General features: G+C 34.8%; 3 protein-coding genes across 5 annotated transcripts; 2 read left to right on the top strand and 1 right to left on the bottom strand.

Moving 5' to 3' along the window:
- Nucleotides 1-3,603: 3,603 nt before the first annotated feature.
- Nucleotides 3,604-5,295, bottom strand: LOC130745446 (uncharacterized protein At3g28850-like). The gene is made up of 2 exons (XM_057597715.1): nucleotides 4,999-5,295; nucleotides 3,604-4,907 (listed from the first exon to the last, which is right to left on the bottom strand). The coding sequence occupies exon 2, from the start codon at nucleotides 4,900-4,902 to the stop codon at nucleotides 4,102-4,104; it is 801 nt and encodes a 266-aa protein (XP_057453698.1). The 5' UTR covers nucleotides 4,903-4,907; nucleotides 4,999-5,295; the 3' UTR covers nucleotides 3,604-4,101.
- Nucleotides 5,296-7,845: 2,550 nt separating this feature from the next.
- On the top strand, nucleotides 7,846-8,211 carry LOC130744571 (uncharacterized). Its single transcript, XM_057596744.1, has one exon. The coding sequence runs from the start codon at nucleotides 7,846-7,848 to the stop codon at nucleotides 8,209-8,211; it is 366 nt and encodes a 121-aa protein (XP_057452727.1).
- Nucleotides 8,212-10,790: 2,579 nt separating this feature from the next.
- On the top strand, nucleotides 10,791-14,075 carry LOC130745445 (uncharacterized). Of its 3 annotated transcripts, none has more exons than XM_057597713.1 (5): nucleotides 10,791-10,948; nucleotides 12,024-12,290; nucleotides 12,396-12,445; nucleotides 12,568-12,620; nucleotides 13,377-14,075. In XM_057597713.1, the coding sequence occupies exons 2-5, from the start codon at nucleotides 12,061-12,063 to the stop codon at nucleotides 13,803-13,805; spliced, it is 762 nt and encodes a 253-aa protein (XP_057453696.1). In that variant the 5' UTR covers nucleotides 10,791-10,948; nucleotides 12,024-12,060; the 3' UTR covers nucleotides 13,806-14,075. The 3 variants fall into 3 exon arrangements, with proteins under 3 accessions (XP_057453696.1, XP_057453695.1, XP_057453697.1); XM_057597712.1 differs by having other exon boundaries at nucleotides 12,544-12,620; XM_057597714.1 differs by having other exon boundaries at nucleotides 10,793-10,948; nucleotides 12,081-12,290; nucleotides 12,544-12,620.
- The last annotated feature ends 333 nt before the right edge of the window (nucleotides 14,076-14,408 follow it).

Here is a 14,408-nt window from a genome sequence, read left to right as displayed (position 1 = left end):
TTACATCTATCTAACTATCTATAAATGAAAATTAATTTTGCAACGGAAAGGGAAAAAATATTGATCGATGGTTTTGTAACTACTTATTAATAACTGCTAGTAATAACTAATTAATTAGATAGGTGAAGGACCATAATTTAAAAAAATTAAAATAGACAAATAATGTAGACAATAGACACTAAATAATTATAGATGACACATATAGGCTAATTTTGACAAAATAATAGTATGATTAAATATCTAAAGTATCAGCGCTAGCTATATACGAGCGTCCTCTTGTAACTAAAAATAATATAACTAAAAATAAATAAAAGAGTAGCTTATAAATGAAAACTAATTTTGTAACTAAAAGACAAAATATTGATAATTTCGTAACATTAAAAAGATAATGACTATAATAGAGGCTAATTTAGGAAGAAAATATTGTAGATAACTAAGACAGGCATTGTCGCTGTCGTCAATGTTTTTATTGAACATCACAATATTGTCTTTTTTTTGAAATGCACAATATTGTCGCTGTCCTCAATATTTTTATTTTTAAAAAGGTCGTATTTGTTTTTTTTTTTTTTTAAGATTTTGGCTTTCGGGTTTTTCATCCGTATGAACTTGAATGTATATTTTAAAAGGAAAATAACAACATGGTAAACTATGAGGTAACCCGCAGCAAAGTCAGAAAAGGATGTTATGTATAAATTTTAACATATATACAAAAATAAATTCAATGGAAGAAAATTTGTATATCTAATACATTTTTCTACCAAATTATAACTAAAAAGGTGGTTAAGGTTATCCCCCTTAAAAACTAACATACGGTAGGCTTCAGCGCCATTCACCCTAAAAGTGAAAGAAACTTCTCAAAAGTTGTAAATTTTACCAAAATGTGATGGATTTTGAGGTCATAGATTCTTTTTACAGTTAAAAAGGAATTCATTAACTCAAAACAACGTTAGGTACATTAGTCAATAAATAAAATTGGGAAAATTCTAACATTTATACATAGATTGGATGAAGGGATGATGATGAATCTCCTAGAGTAACATTGGGAAAAATTAAACATTTATATTAAAATTTTGGGACAATTTTATAGGCATACATATGCATTATTAGAAAAAAGTTAACGGGCAATCACCTCCACTCCCTACAAGGTGGATCCGCCTCCTAATAACTAATAAGGAGTGAGCTTGCAATTAATTTAAAGTGATTTAAAAAAAAATGGGTAACTTTATTTTACTAAAGTCTATGTGTTTGTGAAACAAGCTTATTTCACTAATTTGAGCTGTGGATCCCCTTGAGCAAATCCCCCTCAAGCTCCTTGGGCTTGGTTGTGGAAGTTTGATGTGCTACAAAATGTGCGAATTTTCACTAGGCTGGCATGTTCAAATGCTCTTCCAGCAGTGGATCTTCTACACCGGTGCAAGATCTTGTCTGTGCGGGTAACAGGTGGAATATATCGATCCTTCACTGTCTTTGGGAGTGCTTGTTGTTGCGTTTGTTTGGCAACGTGTTGGTATTCTAGGTCCAGCCGGAGGCTCTTTCGCTAATTGGCTTTTGTCTTTGCCTCATGTTTCTGTTAAGGAGATATTCGTTTTTGCTTCATTCTTGTGGGGGTAGTGATGCGCTTTAGTAATGGGGACAGAGCTTGTGAATTCGGTATTGATTTGGCAATAGGTTTCCTCTCACTTGAAATTTTACGCGAGCCAAAGACTATGGTGCGAGCGAATCAAGGTTGTTGGGTGCCATGGCAGCATCCTCCTAGCGGTTGGGTGGCACTCAATGTTGATGCATGGGAGTTCCCTTGGAAACACGAGGCCAGGTGGATATGGGGGATTGGTGCAGAATGATGTGGGAAACTAGATTACTAGGTTCTCCACATATATGGTCATTCGGAAGTGCTGCATACCAAGTTTCTTGGTATTTTTATGGTCTTCAACTTAATTTGTTGGAATTTTGGGTACAAGTTTGTGATTGTTGTTTTGGACTCCGCTTTGGCACTGCAATTTGATTGGAAGGCATGATAAGCTACACTTTTATATGCAAGTATCTTGAGGGTTATCATTGCTATGTCGTAAATCTTTGCGTGTTGAATTGAGACAGACGCTTAGGGAGGAGAATGCGCATGCATATTTCATTGCGAAGTTGGGGTCCTCTACTACTTAGGGCCTAGTCATTTATCATGCTCCCTTAGAGGGTCTAACTTATCTCCTTCTAGTAGATTTCTTTGGTATTGTTGGCCCTATGATCGTAGGTTTTTCGCTTTCTTACCTTATTGTACCAAAACAAGCTTATTTCATTAATTTATAACATTTTGGAAACACAACGTGCTTCTGGCTGCTTATAGGGTAATGTTTTATAAAATTTTAAAAAATAATTCTTCAATAGCTCTCGAAATATAATTATTATTAAAAAGTTATACAAAAATGAAAAAATATTTTATTAATTTTGAAAAGTATGAGTTTATCCAACTATCATTTAAAAATTAAATCTTTAATGTTTAAGATGTGGAATAAAAAATCATAAATTTTATTATTATAAATAATTTTGTTTCAAAAAAAGATTATAGATAATTTTAAATAAATCAAATATTTAAACCATAATATTTTAAAATATATAGACATTTATGTGTTAATAAAAAAATATATGAATATCCCTTATGGTGTTTTCGCTTTTTCATCTATAGTTTTTTTTTGTTTAAATAATCATCTATAGTTAGTTAACCACTAATTTTTATCAGACAAGTAATTTGACAGCTATCAGCCTAAAGCTAGAAAATAGTTTTCCGTCTTTAGCTAATTTATCAGATAAATTTTTCCAAATATAGCAATAGAACAGCCTGTGAATATAGCAATAGAATGATCAACAACAATAATCATAATAATAAGAGTGCATCCAAATTATTAAGCGCAAAGGAGAACACGATAATGATATCAATCCATAACTTAATAAAGAAAAGTTAAGGTGTTCTTAACACGGTAGAGGGATGCACATAGCTCTAGCAAAACTCTGCCTAAATCCTATCAGTTCAGATAAATTGAATTTGATTAGAAGTTTAAGAAGGTGTTAGCAAACAACAGCAATGGCTTTAAATCAACATGGCATGAACCGATGACCCAACTTCAGTTCTCATACTACAAGGAATTTTATATTAGCACATTTGCACACACCAATGAATGACAAAATACATACATGTATGTCTCAGAGAGAGAGAGAGGGAATACATGGAGAACAAAATTAAGCATTAAAATAGCCATGTATCATTAGGCTATTGTTTATTGATCCCAGATATCACACGACTGAATAGAATACTTCAATTGCCACGAAGAGAATCTGAGAAATACATTTCTCATAGACATATTCCACTATTGCTTTGTGACATGCCAAGTGTGTATTTGAATACCAGTGATTAGTTGATTAAACGTGAAAACACATTCATTCCAATTCATAAGAAGAGATTCGTCCATTATTTTACCTTGAAGTAAGTGTTAACACCACTAGTATGCAAACTTACCTTGAATTGAAGCAGTTCAGGACACCTATAGTTTTATCAAAAATCAAATGCAAGAATGTCACATATAAGAACAGAAATAGATTCATAGAAACAAGGCATGGAAAAGCAAGCCACTCTCATTTATAAACTTCAATGGTCAATGTTTGCAAATCCCTTGCAGAATCATAATACTAAAATATTTACATCGCCTTGAGGAGAAACCACTCCTCACCTCGAGTAAACTACAACACCATACTCAAACCCTTTTTTCCCTCTCGTGTGGGAGATAAACACACTATTCTTGTTCTTGAACAAAATGCTGTTCAAGGAGCTGAAGACACCATTAATCAATCAGCTCATAATACAATTCCAATAATAAAAAAGAAAAAAACAATCATATGAAATTCAAAGAGTGCTTTGAATCATATGACAATGACATAACCTTAACCAAACCCTTAATCATCATCATCATCCTCACCAGCATTATCCACAACCCAAACCCCTCCATCTTCATCAAATTATTCATCAACACCTAAAACACATAACAAGCTGCAATTGCAAAAACAGCAACAGCTACACATCCAGTGTGACAATTTTACAAACACCAAAGCAATCAATCAATTCGACGAACAATTGGGACACCGAAGCAAACCATTCTCATTACACTCCAAACACCTCTTCAACAACCCTTCATCATCATCAAACACTTTCCTGCTCCCACTGCAATTCCCACACGGCACGAACCTCATATCCCCACAGCTCTCACACACAAACCCGGGCTTCGTCCTCGGCAAACCTTCCAAAATCTTCCCCAGCTCACCAACCTCACACAACTGCTTGATCACATCAGCACCACCAACACACCTCCCTCGTATAAACACCTGAGGCAAAACCACATTCCTCATATTCTTCTCCCCAAACAACCCCATCAACTCCTTCTTGTAAGCACAATCCATCGACACATCCCTCTCATCAACCCAAACCCTAAATCCCCTGAAGATCATCCTCACAGCATAGCAATCCTCATAGGTCCTCCGAATCCCGCGCAAGCTCGTGAAATACAGAACAATCCGATCCTCAGTCCCCGGTAACCGAATCACCGGCGAAGAATCAACCGATTTCGCGGGTTTTAGCTTGCCGGAAAGCGATTCCCCATCGGAAGATTCGATTGATTTTAGGGATTTGAGTTTGCTGGCGAAATCCTCCGCAGGAGGAGCTGGCTTCGGAGGCTCGAATAAACTGCAGAGCTTCTTGACAACCTTGCCGCGGAGCGAGGCGGCGCGTTCGAGATTCTGCGGTTTCTGCGACGGTGGTTTTCCGTCGTTGATCGAGCGAACCGTGGTGAGAGAACGGTTGAAGAATTGAAAACGAGACGACGTCGTGTTGTTGTTGTTGATGTTGTTTCCAAATTCTGCCATCGACCCTGTTCAAAGAAAAAACAAAAGTTTCAATCTTTGGAAAAATGATTAAATTTTTGAATTTTTTTTTTTTTGATTAGGTGTTTTGTGTTGTACCTTGAGAAAAGAGAGAAGGGGCGGTGGTGGTGGGTGGAATGATACGGCGGTGGTGGGCGGCGGAGGGAACTTGGACGGTGGTTGTGTATTTTTGTGTGGGTTGTTGTCGTTATTGAGGTGGATGGTGTGTTTTGGGATTTGTTGGTTGGTTTGTTTGTTTGTTTTGTGTCGTTGGAGGTGTGGTGTTTTCTGTGTTTGTTTAGGTTGTTGATGTTGAGGAAATACTACAATTACAAATGAAATGTGTTTTTTGTGGATGAGGGGGAGTGAGAGAGAGAAAAGGAAAGAGAGAGAGAGAGAGAGTCGTAGTTATGAAGGCAAGAACTTTAATTGAAAAAGAGAAATGGGGTTATTTTATTTCTTTTATCATTTACCTTTGCCTTTTGGGGAGAGAGAAGATTAGAAGAACAATGATTAAGTAATTGGAGGTGGATGGTATTTTTCATACGATAAGTTGGTCCACATTAACTTATGTTCGAATCATCAAAAAAAAATTTGAATAGCTCAAATTGTAAGAATTGAATAACATATAAGTTGAGTTGAAGAGAGGAAAGTTCACATATTAATTTCTAAAATATAATCTATTTTTTTAATATACTTATTTAATGAAGCTTGCATGAGATGTATGGTTAAAAATTTAACTAAAGCTAGAAAAATTTAATTCTTTTTAAATTTAAAAATATAAAATCCAATTTTTAGTCGCTAATTGATAATCCTCATAGATTTGAACTTAACATCTTGTTCATCTCCCCACTTCATATGCAAATTTTCCTTTAGCTTCTCCTTCATGTGCAAATCAACTTCATCTCCTTCAAATCAAAACTTTGAAACAAATTTGAGCCCACCTCTTTATTCTCTGAAATCCATTTTTGGTTTTTGACCCCACTAAACACAACAACTTTCACCTTTCGTTCTTAAGATCCATCACCATCATTCTCTCCAAGTGATTCTTTTCATTCCTCTTCTTCCTCCTCGCCCTCTCCCATGAACCACCTTCACCAATCCAACAAACTTGAACCTCATGCTAAATGAAATAAGAAAATCTCAACATAAGTAGAAATGTAGAAGGTAGTATTATAAGTAAGTTGGTTAATTATTTGTTAAGAACTGATTAGTTAATAAAGTTAGTTATTGTTTGTTAAAAGCTCCTTAGTTGTTTGTTAAAAGTTGTTTAGTTAGTAAAACATAACTTAAGGGGTCTTTAGAAGCTCATGAACAAAGAGTGAACAAATATAACAACCAGCCATCGAAGCAAGTCTTTCAAGCAAAGCATAACTTCAAAAATTCCAAATCACAATAAGGAGGAAGAAGGGGGTCAAAACCGTGGACAATCTTCCAACAGAGGTCGTGGAGGCAGACAATCTGAAAGAAGTGACAGAGGAAGAGGAAGAAGAAGAGATTCCTCATGGCAGCAAAAACCTTCTGATAACTATGATTCTTACTGCTATGTTTGTAAGAAATCTGGTCATGAATCTGAGAGTTGTCGTTATAAATACAGTAGGTGCAAAATTCCTAATCATTCTGATAGGGATTGTTGGCATAAAAGGGAAAATGATGACAAAAAAATGCTTTTAGTTATTATGCAGAAGATGAAACAAAGAAATTGTTCTTGTCTGTGACTCATGATATAAAATCTGGTGAGAAATGGTATTTTTAGATAATGGTTACAACTTACAACAATCATGTAACTGAAAACCATAATGCATTTGAAGTTTTGGATAAAAATTTCTCATCTATGGTTGAACTTGGTGATGGGAAGGAAGTGAAGATTGAAGGAAAATGTGTCATAGCAATCCACACAAGTGAAGGTAACAAAAAATAATTGATGATGTTCATTACTCTTCTAATATTTCTCAAAATATTTTGAGTATTGGACAGATCATGAGAAAAGGTTATAAGATGATTTTTTATGATGATAAATGTGAGATTTTTTATAAAATATCTAGAGGACAAGTTGCTGTTGTGATGCAGACTCATAATAATCTTTTTTCTCTCAATATGAAGTCCCTCCAATGTGCTGCCTTCAAAGTGAAAGTCCAAATGACTCTTATCTTTGACACTTGAGATATGGTCATTTGAATGTCAAGGGTTTGTAAACTTTGACTCTTATCTTTCACTATTTTCAAGAGGACGCTTTCCCGACTAAAATTTGTAGAAGAATTACAAAATCTTTTTTGAACTAAGAATTACAAAATCTTATTATAACATAATTTGTGTTTAGAGGATACAATATTATTTTTATTTCCATTTAGAAGCTGTATTTTTCAACATACAGCTTCCATTAAAAAAAATTACACATGATTTTGTGATCGGCAAACAATTTGTGAGCAAAACTCAGTTATATCTTAAAATATATATTCTTCAAACAAGAAGTTTTATCAAAAACATGAACAACAAGTTTAATAAAAGAAAGAGTTTAATCTATAACTACTACAAAGGGGAAGCATTTTGGCTACTATTCACATAAGGGTTTTTATTCAAGGTGGTGGAGGTGCGCCATAAGAGAGTAATTAATTTGTTTTTTCAGCTTTTTGATGAACTTTTTCATGAACTTTTTGGGGTTTATTCCCTTTTCATGCACTTTTTGGGTTATTTGCTTTTTATGTTCCTTTGTTCCCTGGAAAGGTGTTGGACAAATTTGCAGTACATATTACTTCTTGGGCAACTTCTGATAGGAAAAGTATTGCAAATGTGTTGTGTGTGATTTTGCCTCCAGTGTATGGCTATATAAGGGTGTGATTCTGTGTTTTCTGAGGCAAAGCTCATTGACTCCTTAGTGCTTTCTGCTATTTGCTATCTGGTATTTTCTATTTGCAATTTGCTGTGTTATCTGGGAGGTTTATTCTAATGGCTTCATTTGCTGCTGTTGACAATGTTGCATCACTTTGTCCTGCAAATCACAATTGGAGGATCAAATTAAGTTCACTGCTATATCTTAGGAGAAGGAAGGTTTTAAATACCGTGGAGGAGACGTGTTGTCCATTGTGTTCACATGAAGAGGAGACTCTCGATCATCTGTTATGCTCTTGCCCGATTGCTGTCAATGTGTGGGGGCTTTACTACCGATGGCTTGGTGTGTGCACTGTGCTTCCAGGGGACTGCAAGAGCCATCTTGAGCAGCATTCTCATCTGGGTTTGACAGCAAAACAGAATGAACTACTCAGAGTTACATGGTTTGCAATGGCGTGGGCAATCTGGCAACATCTAAGATAGTGCTAGCTGTCCAAGTTATTTTGATTGGAATAGATTGAATTTTCAAGTTTTATTCCATTCAATTTCATGGGGGAGTTTAAGAAATATGATATAGTATTCAGTAATGAATAAACTCTTATGATTGAGTAATTAGTTTCTTCAGTGCAACCAAAGTAATGGTTATTATTTGTATCTCTATGTAACATAGTAGTACTATAAAATAATTGAGGTATTCAGTCAGCTTTTGCATCGAACTATTCTCAGTCATTACTAATTAGTAAAATACTGCATTCCCTTTGTCTTGCACTACTCCATCCATTGTCCCCTTTTGTTTTCAATATTTGTCATTCTGATGGTCCTTGGAATATATTTTCAGAATTCGTACATTTGAGTTCTAACTATGCAAAAACTACAAAATTAGAAAATTGGAGGAAGGGATAGAAGAACATAACAATTTATTCTCAGAGTAGCAAACTTTGTGTATTATGCCGAGTGTAGAATCAGTGGGCATAGGATCATACTTACCAGAGTTGTCAATAATGTACTATAGCACTATAATAGCGCATAGAAGCCCTTGGCCACTCGGTTGTCACCATACCCATCTGTCATTCTCTCTCTATCTCTCTTTTTTAAATAGTGTAATATTTCCTGTTTTTTTATTGGGGATGTCTAAATGACCCATGATAAATTTTGGGTTAAATAACCCATCATCCAATCACATTGTAGATAAATGAGTTGGAAATAAATTAATAAATAAAATATAGAAATTTCAACTCATTTATCTCCAATGTGATTGGATGATGGGTTATTTAACCCAAACTTTATCATGGGTCATTTAGACAACCCCATTGATGTCAATTGATTTCAGGAAGATTTGTGTAAAAAGAAAAAAACCAAAGCTCTTTAAACGGATGAGAAAGATGTAGGGGTATGAAAAGCAGATGCAGGAGAAGGAATTTGAGCACGCATTCTTTAGAGTGTTCTGGCCAGAAAATGTGTAAAGGAGAATTTGGTGGTTGTCATTATGTGTATCAGCATAGTTAGAAAAGGTTGTTGCGAACAGAGAGGATTTCAAAATAGCTTATTTTTCATGTGTAAATAATCAATCTCATTTTCTTAATTTTTTTGTACAACAGAGAAATATGTAATTGATGCGGGAATGTCAAGGGATGTCATAGCCCAAAAAATGATTCTTTTACATAATCGTTATCTTGGCCTCCCTGGACAATGTTTTTTGTTTGTTTCATGGTTAAGTTCATTTACAAAGAAGTCCCCTAGAATATGTTTGAATATGTTAAAGACGAGTGAAATGAATTGGAAAATAATGAAATAGAAATGAATGAAATAAATTTATTAGTATGTTAGACATCTCTAATATCACCTAATGTCTAACATACCATGTTGCTAGAGAAGCGCTACATGGCAGAACTGAATCAATTTAAGAATCACTCTTTTACTATGTAATATACCATGAAGTAAAAGAAAGATTACATGGCAGTAGAAGATGCATTATATGTGGTGATACATGTAATTATTTGAATCAATCTAGGAAAACAAGAAGTCATACTAATTGCTTTATAATTTATGTATATTGAGAGCGGTAGCTTGATCTTTAAAATGAAGAAAAGCTTACCATAAACAAAGTAATACTGCAGTGCCTTTGTGTTTGTTTATTAATTGATCATGTTGCTACAAATTCATAAAATGTGCAGCTTGATTTTTATTTTAAATAAAGCTCGCCTTGCTTTGTTAATTTGTTCGATAAGCTTGGCTTTCCTTAGCTTGCTGCACAGAAGTCTTAGATTCCCTTAGTTTGTTTCATATTAAGCTTGTGTGTTGTTGATTTGTTGCATAAAAGAAGGTTGGCTTTCCTTAGCTTGTTTCACAATAATCTTAGATTCCCTTAGTTTGTTCCATATTGATTCCCTTATAGATTATTGCATAAATGACTAGGCTTTCATTAGTTTACTGCATAAGATGCTTGGATTTCCTTAGCATTGCTGCATATTAAGCTTAGCATTGCTTGATGTTAATTTACTGCATACTAAGCTTAGCTTAACTACGGTGTAAGTTTAGAATGACACATTATTTCTCATTGGAGATCTTTGATTGTCAAGTGTTCAAAGTGGTAGTATTTCAAATTTTGATTTACAAATATCTATTAACCTCTTTTTTCTTTCATTGTAGATAACCATGGGTCTGTTGGAGAAGTATGGCCCTGAGAGGGTTCTTGATACTTCAATCACTGAGGTTCTTTTTCTTACCTCACTTCACGCACAATTTTTTTTCTTCCACGTAGAATTTACTGCTCCTTGCTTTTGTTTTGACGTAATTTAGACACATTTGGAATAGAAGGACAAATGTCTTTGATTTTATCTTATTTTAACTTTTTGTTAATTTATTTTATTGACATATTTTATTTTATTTTCAAAAAATAATACAGCAATCGTGCATCGCATGGGTAACTACCTAGTAACTATACATAGTGAGTATATATAATTTTCGGATGGAGAAAAAAAAAGTGAGTGTATAATATAATATGAAAATATTATTTTATCATGTATCAAATCAAAATAAAAAAATGTGAAAATTTGATTGAATAACAATGTCAAAGTGTTTATTCTAACTCTAAGCAAATCATAAACTTGAAAAGCACGCCGTAGCTGCCGTTCCCCGCCACCACCGGCGCTTTCCAATCCCGTCGCCGCCACCACCCCCACCTGCTGCACGTCGCCGACTGCCGCTACCAATTTCTCAGGTCACCACTTGTTAGCCACATCCACCATGTCATCTCATTTACTCTCTGTTTTGATTCACAGTTTTCTGAAAGCAATGTAACAGATTCAGTTTTAATTCTCATACCTCTTCCATGGATTAGTCTTCATAGCTTCACTTTCTTCACTGTAGTTTAATTTTTTAGCCCATGATGCTTTTCATTTTGTTAATTTTCAGTATGTTTGTTTTTGCCTGCAAACTGTTTGATCAATTGTCTTAACAGTGAGGGTAGAGAGAGACAGAGATTTTGCTCTGAAATTCTGGTTTAGGGGTCTACTGCTTGTTTTATAGATTAATTGGAAAATATTGGGCAGACAACCAAATGGGGTAGGTGTCCCAAAAAGAGTGTCAAAGAAAGAGAACGGAGATAAATGATAGATGTTATATGTGATTGGAAGTGAGAGATAGCGAGAAAATTGGGGTGCCGATACTTTCTGAACAAACTTTTTTGAATTTTCACATGCTGTGCGAGTGAGGTTAGTAGAATGTTCAAATTCCTTCTAATTGTTCTGTTGAATTTGGCGAGTTTAGAATTAGTTAAGTGAGTAAGCTTATCTCAAGGAGGGAAAGGTCTATGGAGTGGATAACTTGATATCCGCACTTGTTCCCAAAATGAGTACTAATCTCTAATTGTCCAGTGGATGCTTCGATACCATATATATGAGAGCAGTATGGTAGTCTGTCTAATTTAGATACAAAGTAAGTAACTAGAGTATGCACGAGTTAATTTAGATACTAATTCTGTCTAACAACCACGATTAAGAAAAAAGTTAACATTTAGATGGCACTTGTTAACCAACGAAAACTTCACACTTGACATTTGATGAGTATAAACTGATAGTATAAACAGTTTTCTGCATATGTTTAATTACATGTTTCCATTTTATCTTTTGAATTTTACTTTGATGTAGTAAGAGAATGAAATATGTGTGTAATTACAGTATATAATTATTTAACACTACCACTTGTTACTTAAAAACGAAAACTTCTTTTAATCCTTTTATCTTCTTAATAATTGATGGAATATTTTTTCTACATTATTGTACCTTTCACTGAAGATTTGTGTTGGGGTATAATAATTCCAATTTGCGATCTATGTTTGGCGGTGGAGGAAGGTGGTTGCGCTTCTCAGAGCGATTCAAGTTTGTTCTGACATCATCACTATGCGGCAACCCCCGAAGCAGTTCCTATTGTACCTCAGCGAGGAACAACAACAATAGCAAGAACATCATCACCGATGAAAGGTATCGCCAGATAAAAAATCTCGACATGATGACTGCTGTTAAGATGCTTTTCACCGAGCCCCCACAGAAGAAAAAGTTTGGGTAACCCTTTTCAGTTTTTCATCTCCTCCTTACCTTTTCGTTGAGCACTTTAATTGCACTCTTAAAAAATTCTTACTTTGCTGCATCATTGTCTTTCTTGGGCAGGTTTGATTTCCATCTTGTGCAATTTTTTTTTGCCTGTATGCCTTCCTTGGGTATGATTCTCACGCTTTCAAGTTTTTCCTCTACACCTGACCTTATTAATTATTATTGTTATTTTTTTCTGAAAAACTATTGGTAACATCAAATTTAGTTTTTTTTTTTTTTCATTCCACAGCTGTGTATTTGGTGGCGCAGTATGCTCGTTATGACATGAGAAAAATGGAGGTGGTACGTATTCTTCCCCTCTTTACTGATTATTGTAAAGCTGGGTTTTGAACTACTTATTTGAGTTTATATTATGCTTGTGCAGGTCTTTGGGTAAACCTATAAGCTGTTTGGAGGTTATTTTCATAAGCTGCTTAAAGTAGCTTATGAGTAAGCGCTTATACCTGTCATAAGTTATTTTGAGTTTATTTCAATAAGCTTCTTAAATAAGCTTATGAATAAGCGCTAATGCATCCTAATCGTAGTTTAAGGGTGATGTTTTGGGGTATCATATAGATGTTAGAAGGATGCTTGTAAATCATTTATGCTTCTTTATATTTATACCACTTCAGTTCAGGGCTCTGTGTAGATGTACTCTCTGAAGCTTTTGTGAAATGGGATGCAAGACTTATGAATATGATATACTGTTAGGTGTTCTAGTCCATTTCTTTTTCCTGGCTAGACATTGCTTCTGTGTAAATCATGTCCTAGATGCTTCACCCATTGTGCAATTATTTGTGGCATTGTAGGCTGAGATCTAACGGGGTATTGAGGGCTACTTGCTTCCTATTTATTAGAATTATGTGGATTATTTTCTTAGTTTTTGTTGAACTGTTCCTTGTTGGTAATTTGTGAGCAAAGTTTGTGGGTTTTTTATTTGTATATCCATTTGACCTTGTAGAGTTGTAATTGTTCACTTAAGTAATCTGAGGAATAGTACTACTTTTTTGTGTTGATTTTCCTTGTTGATGATCACTTTCCCCCCAAATCACTTTATAGGAAGTAGAGCAGAAAAGGAAGGTGAAGGAAGAAGAAGAACAGAAAGAAAAAGAAAAAGAAATGGAACTTAATCCTCCTGAGGAACGGGAAGCGAAATCCGATCCGCAGCTTATGGAGGTGAAAGTGAGACTGGAGAAACTGGAAGAGGCTCTAAAGGAGATTGTGGTTGAAACAAAGAAACAATCAAGCAGCAATGTAGCAAAAAATCAGACAGCTGATGATGGAAAAGAACTTCAAAATTCTTCTGCCCCAAGGGACACAAGTAGCGCTTCAACATCAAACAGAGCTGTAGATGAAGACCGTTTTAGTAAGCATAATTCTCTCAAGTCAAAGCCAAATTTAGGTGAGGAGAGTAAAGGTTCAATGGCAACTCCAAATTCTTCTCTTCAGGACCCAAAGGGCCAGAATCAAAGTAAAGGGGCTTCTTAAGGTACTAGGATCTTAAAATATTTTGAAGTCAAGCCAATGTACGTAATTGATCAGAAGCTATAGGCTGTTTTTTTTTTTTTATATTTCTTTTAATGAGTGAATAGTTATTCAATCAATTTTCAGAGGTTACCAAACCTGTGGAAATTTATTTTGAGAAGGAAAGTTTAAATCATAAAGGACTATGTGCATCAGTTTTGTTGGGCTTTATGCACTCTGCAATCGTGTAAGGGTACAGTTAATAGGTCTTATTCGTGCAATGATCATTTTGCATGTCCTGTGATATTTGGATGAACCATTCAGTACATGGGTTGAAACAAGCAAATCTTTAACACAACATAAAACCCAACTCAGAGCTTATCTCTGTTTTTTTTTGAGAATAAAAGTGGATTTATTGGATTTAAAAGTATATGAGAACAACCCTCTCATAGTGTGGACAAAAGCTGATGAAGGCGGAAAAACAGTGTTAAATAACTCATGAACAAGCCTTGTTAAAACCTCTCAAGGGAAAACCCAATGGGAAAAAACCCAAGAGAGGGAAAAAGAGTATTCATTCAAGAGTCAACACTAACAATTAGAACAATGTCCTCCAACAAAGCGGCAGAA

This window comes from Lotus japonicus, chromosome 3 (genome assembly GCF_012489685.1).
Source record: "Lotus japonicus ecotype B-129 chromosome 3, LjGifu_v1.2".
NCBI classification, from domain to species: Eukaryota; Viridiplantae; Streptophyta; class Magnoliopsida; order Fabales; family Fabaceae; genus Lotus; species Lotus japonicus.
The sequence above is the reverse complement of the archived record's forward strand: the minus strand, read 5'-3'. Positions and strand labels throughout refer to the sequence as shown.

Coding starts and splice junctions, on each gene's coding strand:
- LOC130745446 (XM_057597715.1), bottom strand. CDS start 4,902: ATGGCAGAATTTGGAAACAACATCAACAACAACAACACGACGTCGTCT.
- LOC130744571 (XM_057596744.1), top strand. CDS start 7,846: ATGGCTTCATTTGCTGCTGTTGACAATGTTGCATCACTTTGTCCTGCA.
- LOC130745445 (XM_057597712.1), top strand. CDS start 12,061: ATGTTTGGCGGTGGAGGAAGGTGGTTGCGCTTCTCAGAGCGATTCAAG. Junction 12,291..12,395: donor CCACAGAAGAAAAAGTTTGG/GTAACCCTTTTC, acceptor TTTCTTGGGCAG/GTTTGATTTCCATCTTGTGC. Junction 12,621..13,376: donor ACATGAGAAAAATGGAGGTG/GTACGTATTCTT, acceptor ATCACTTTATAG/GAAGTAGAGCAGAAAAGGAA.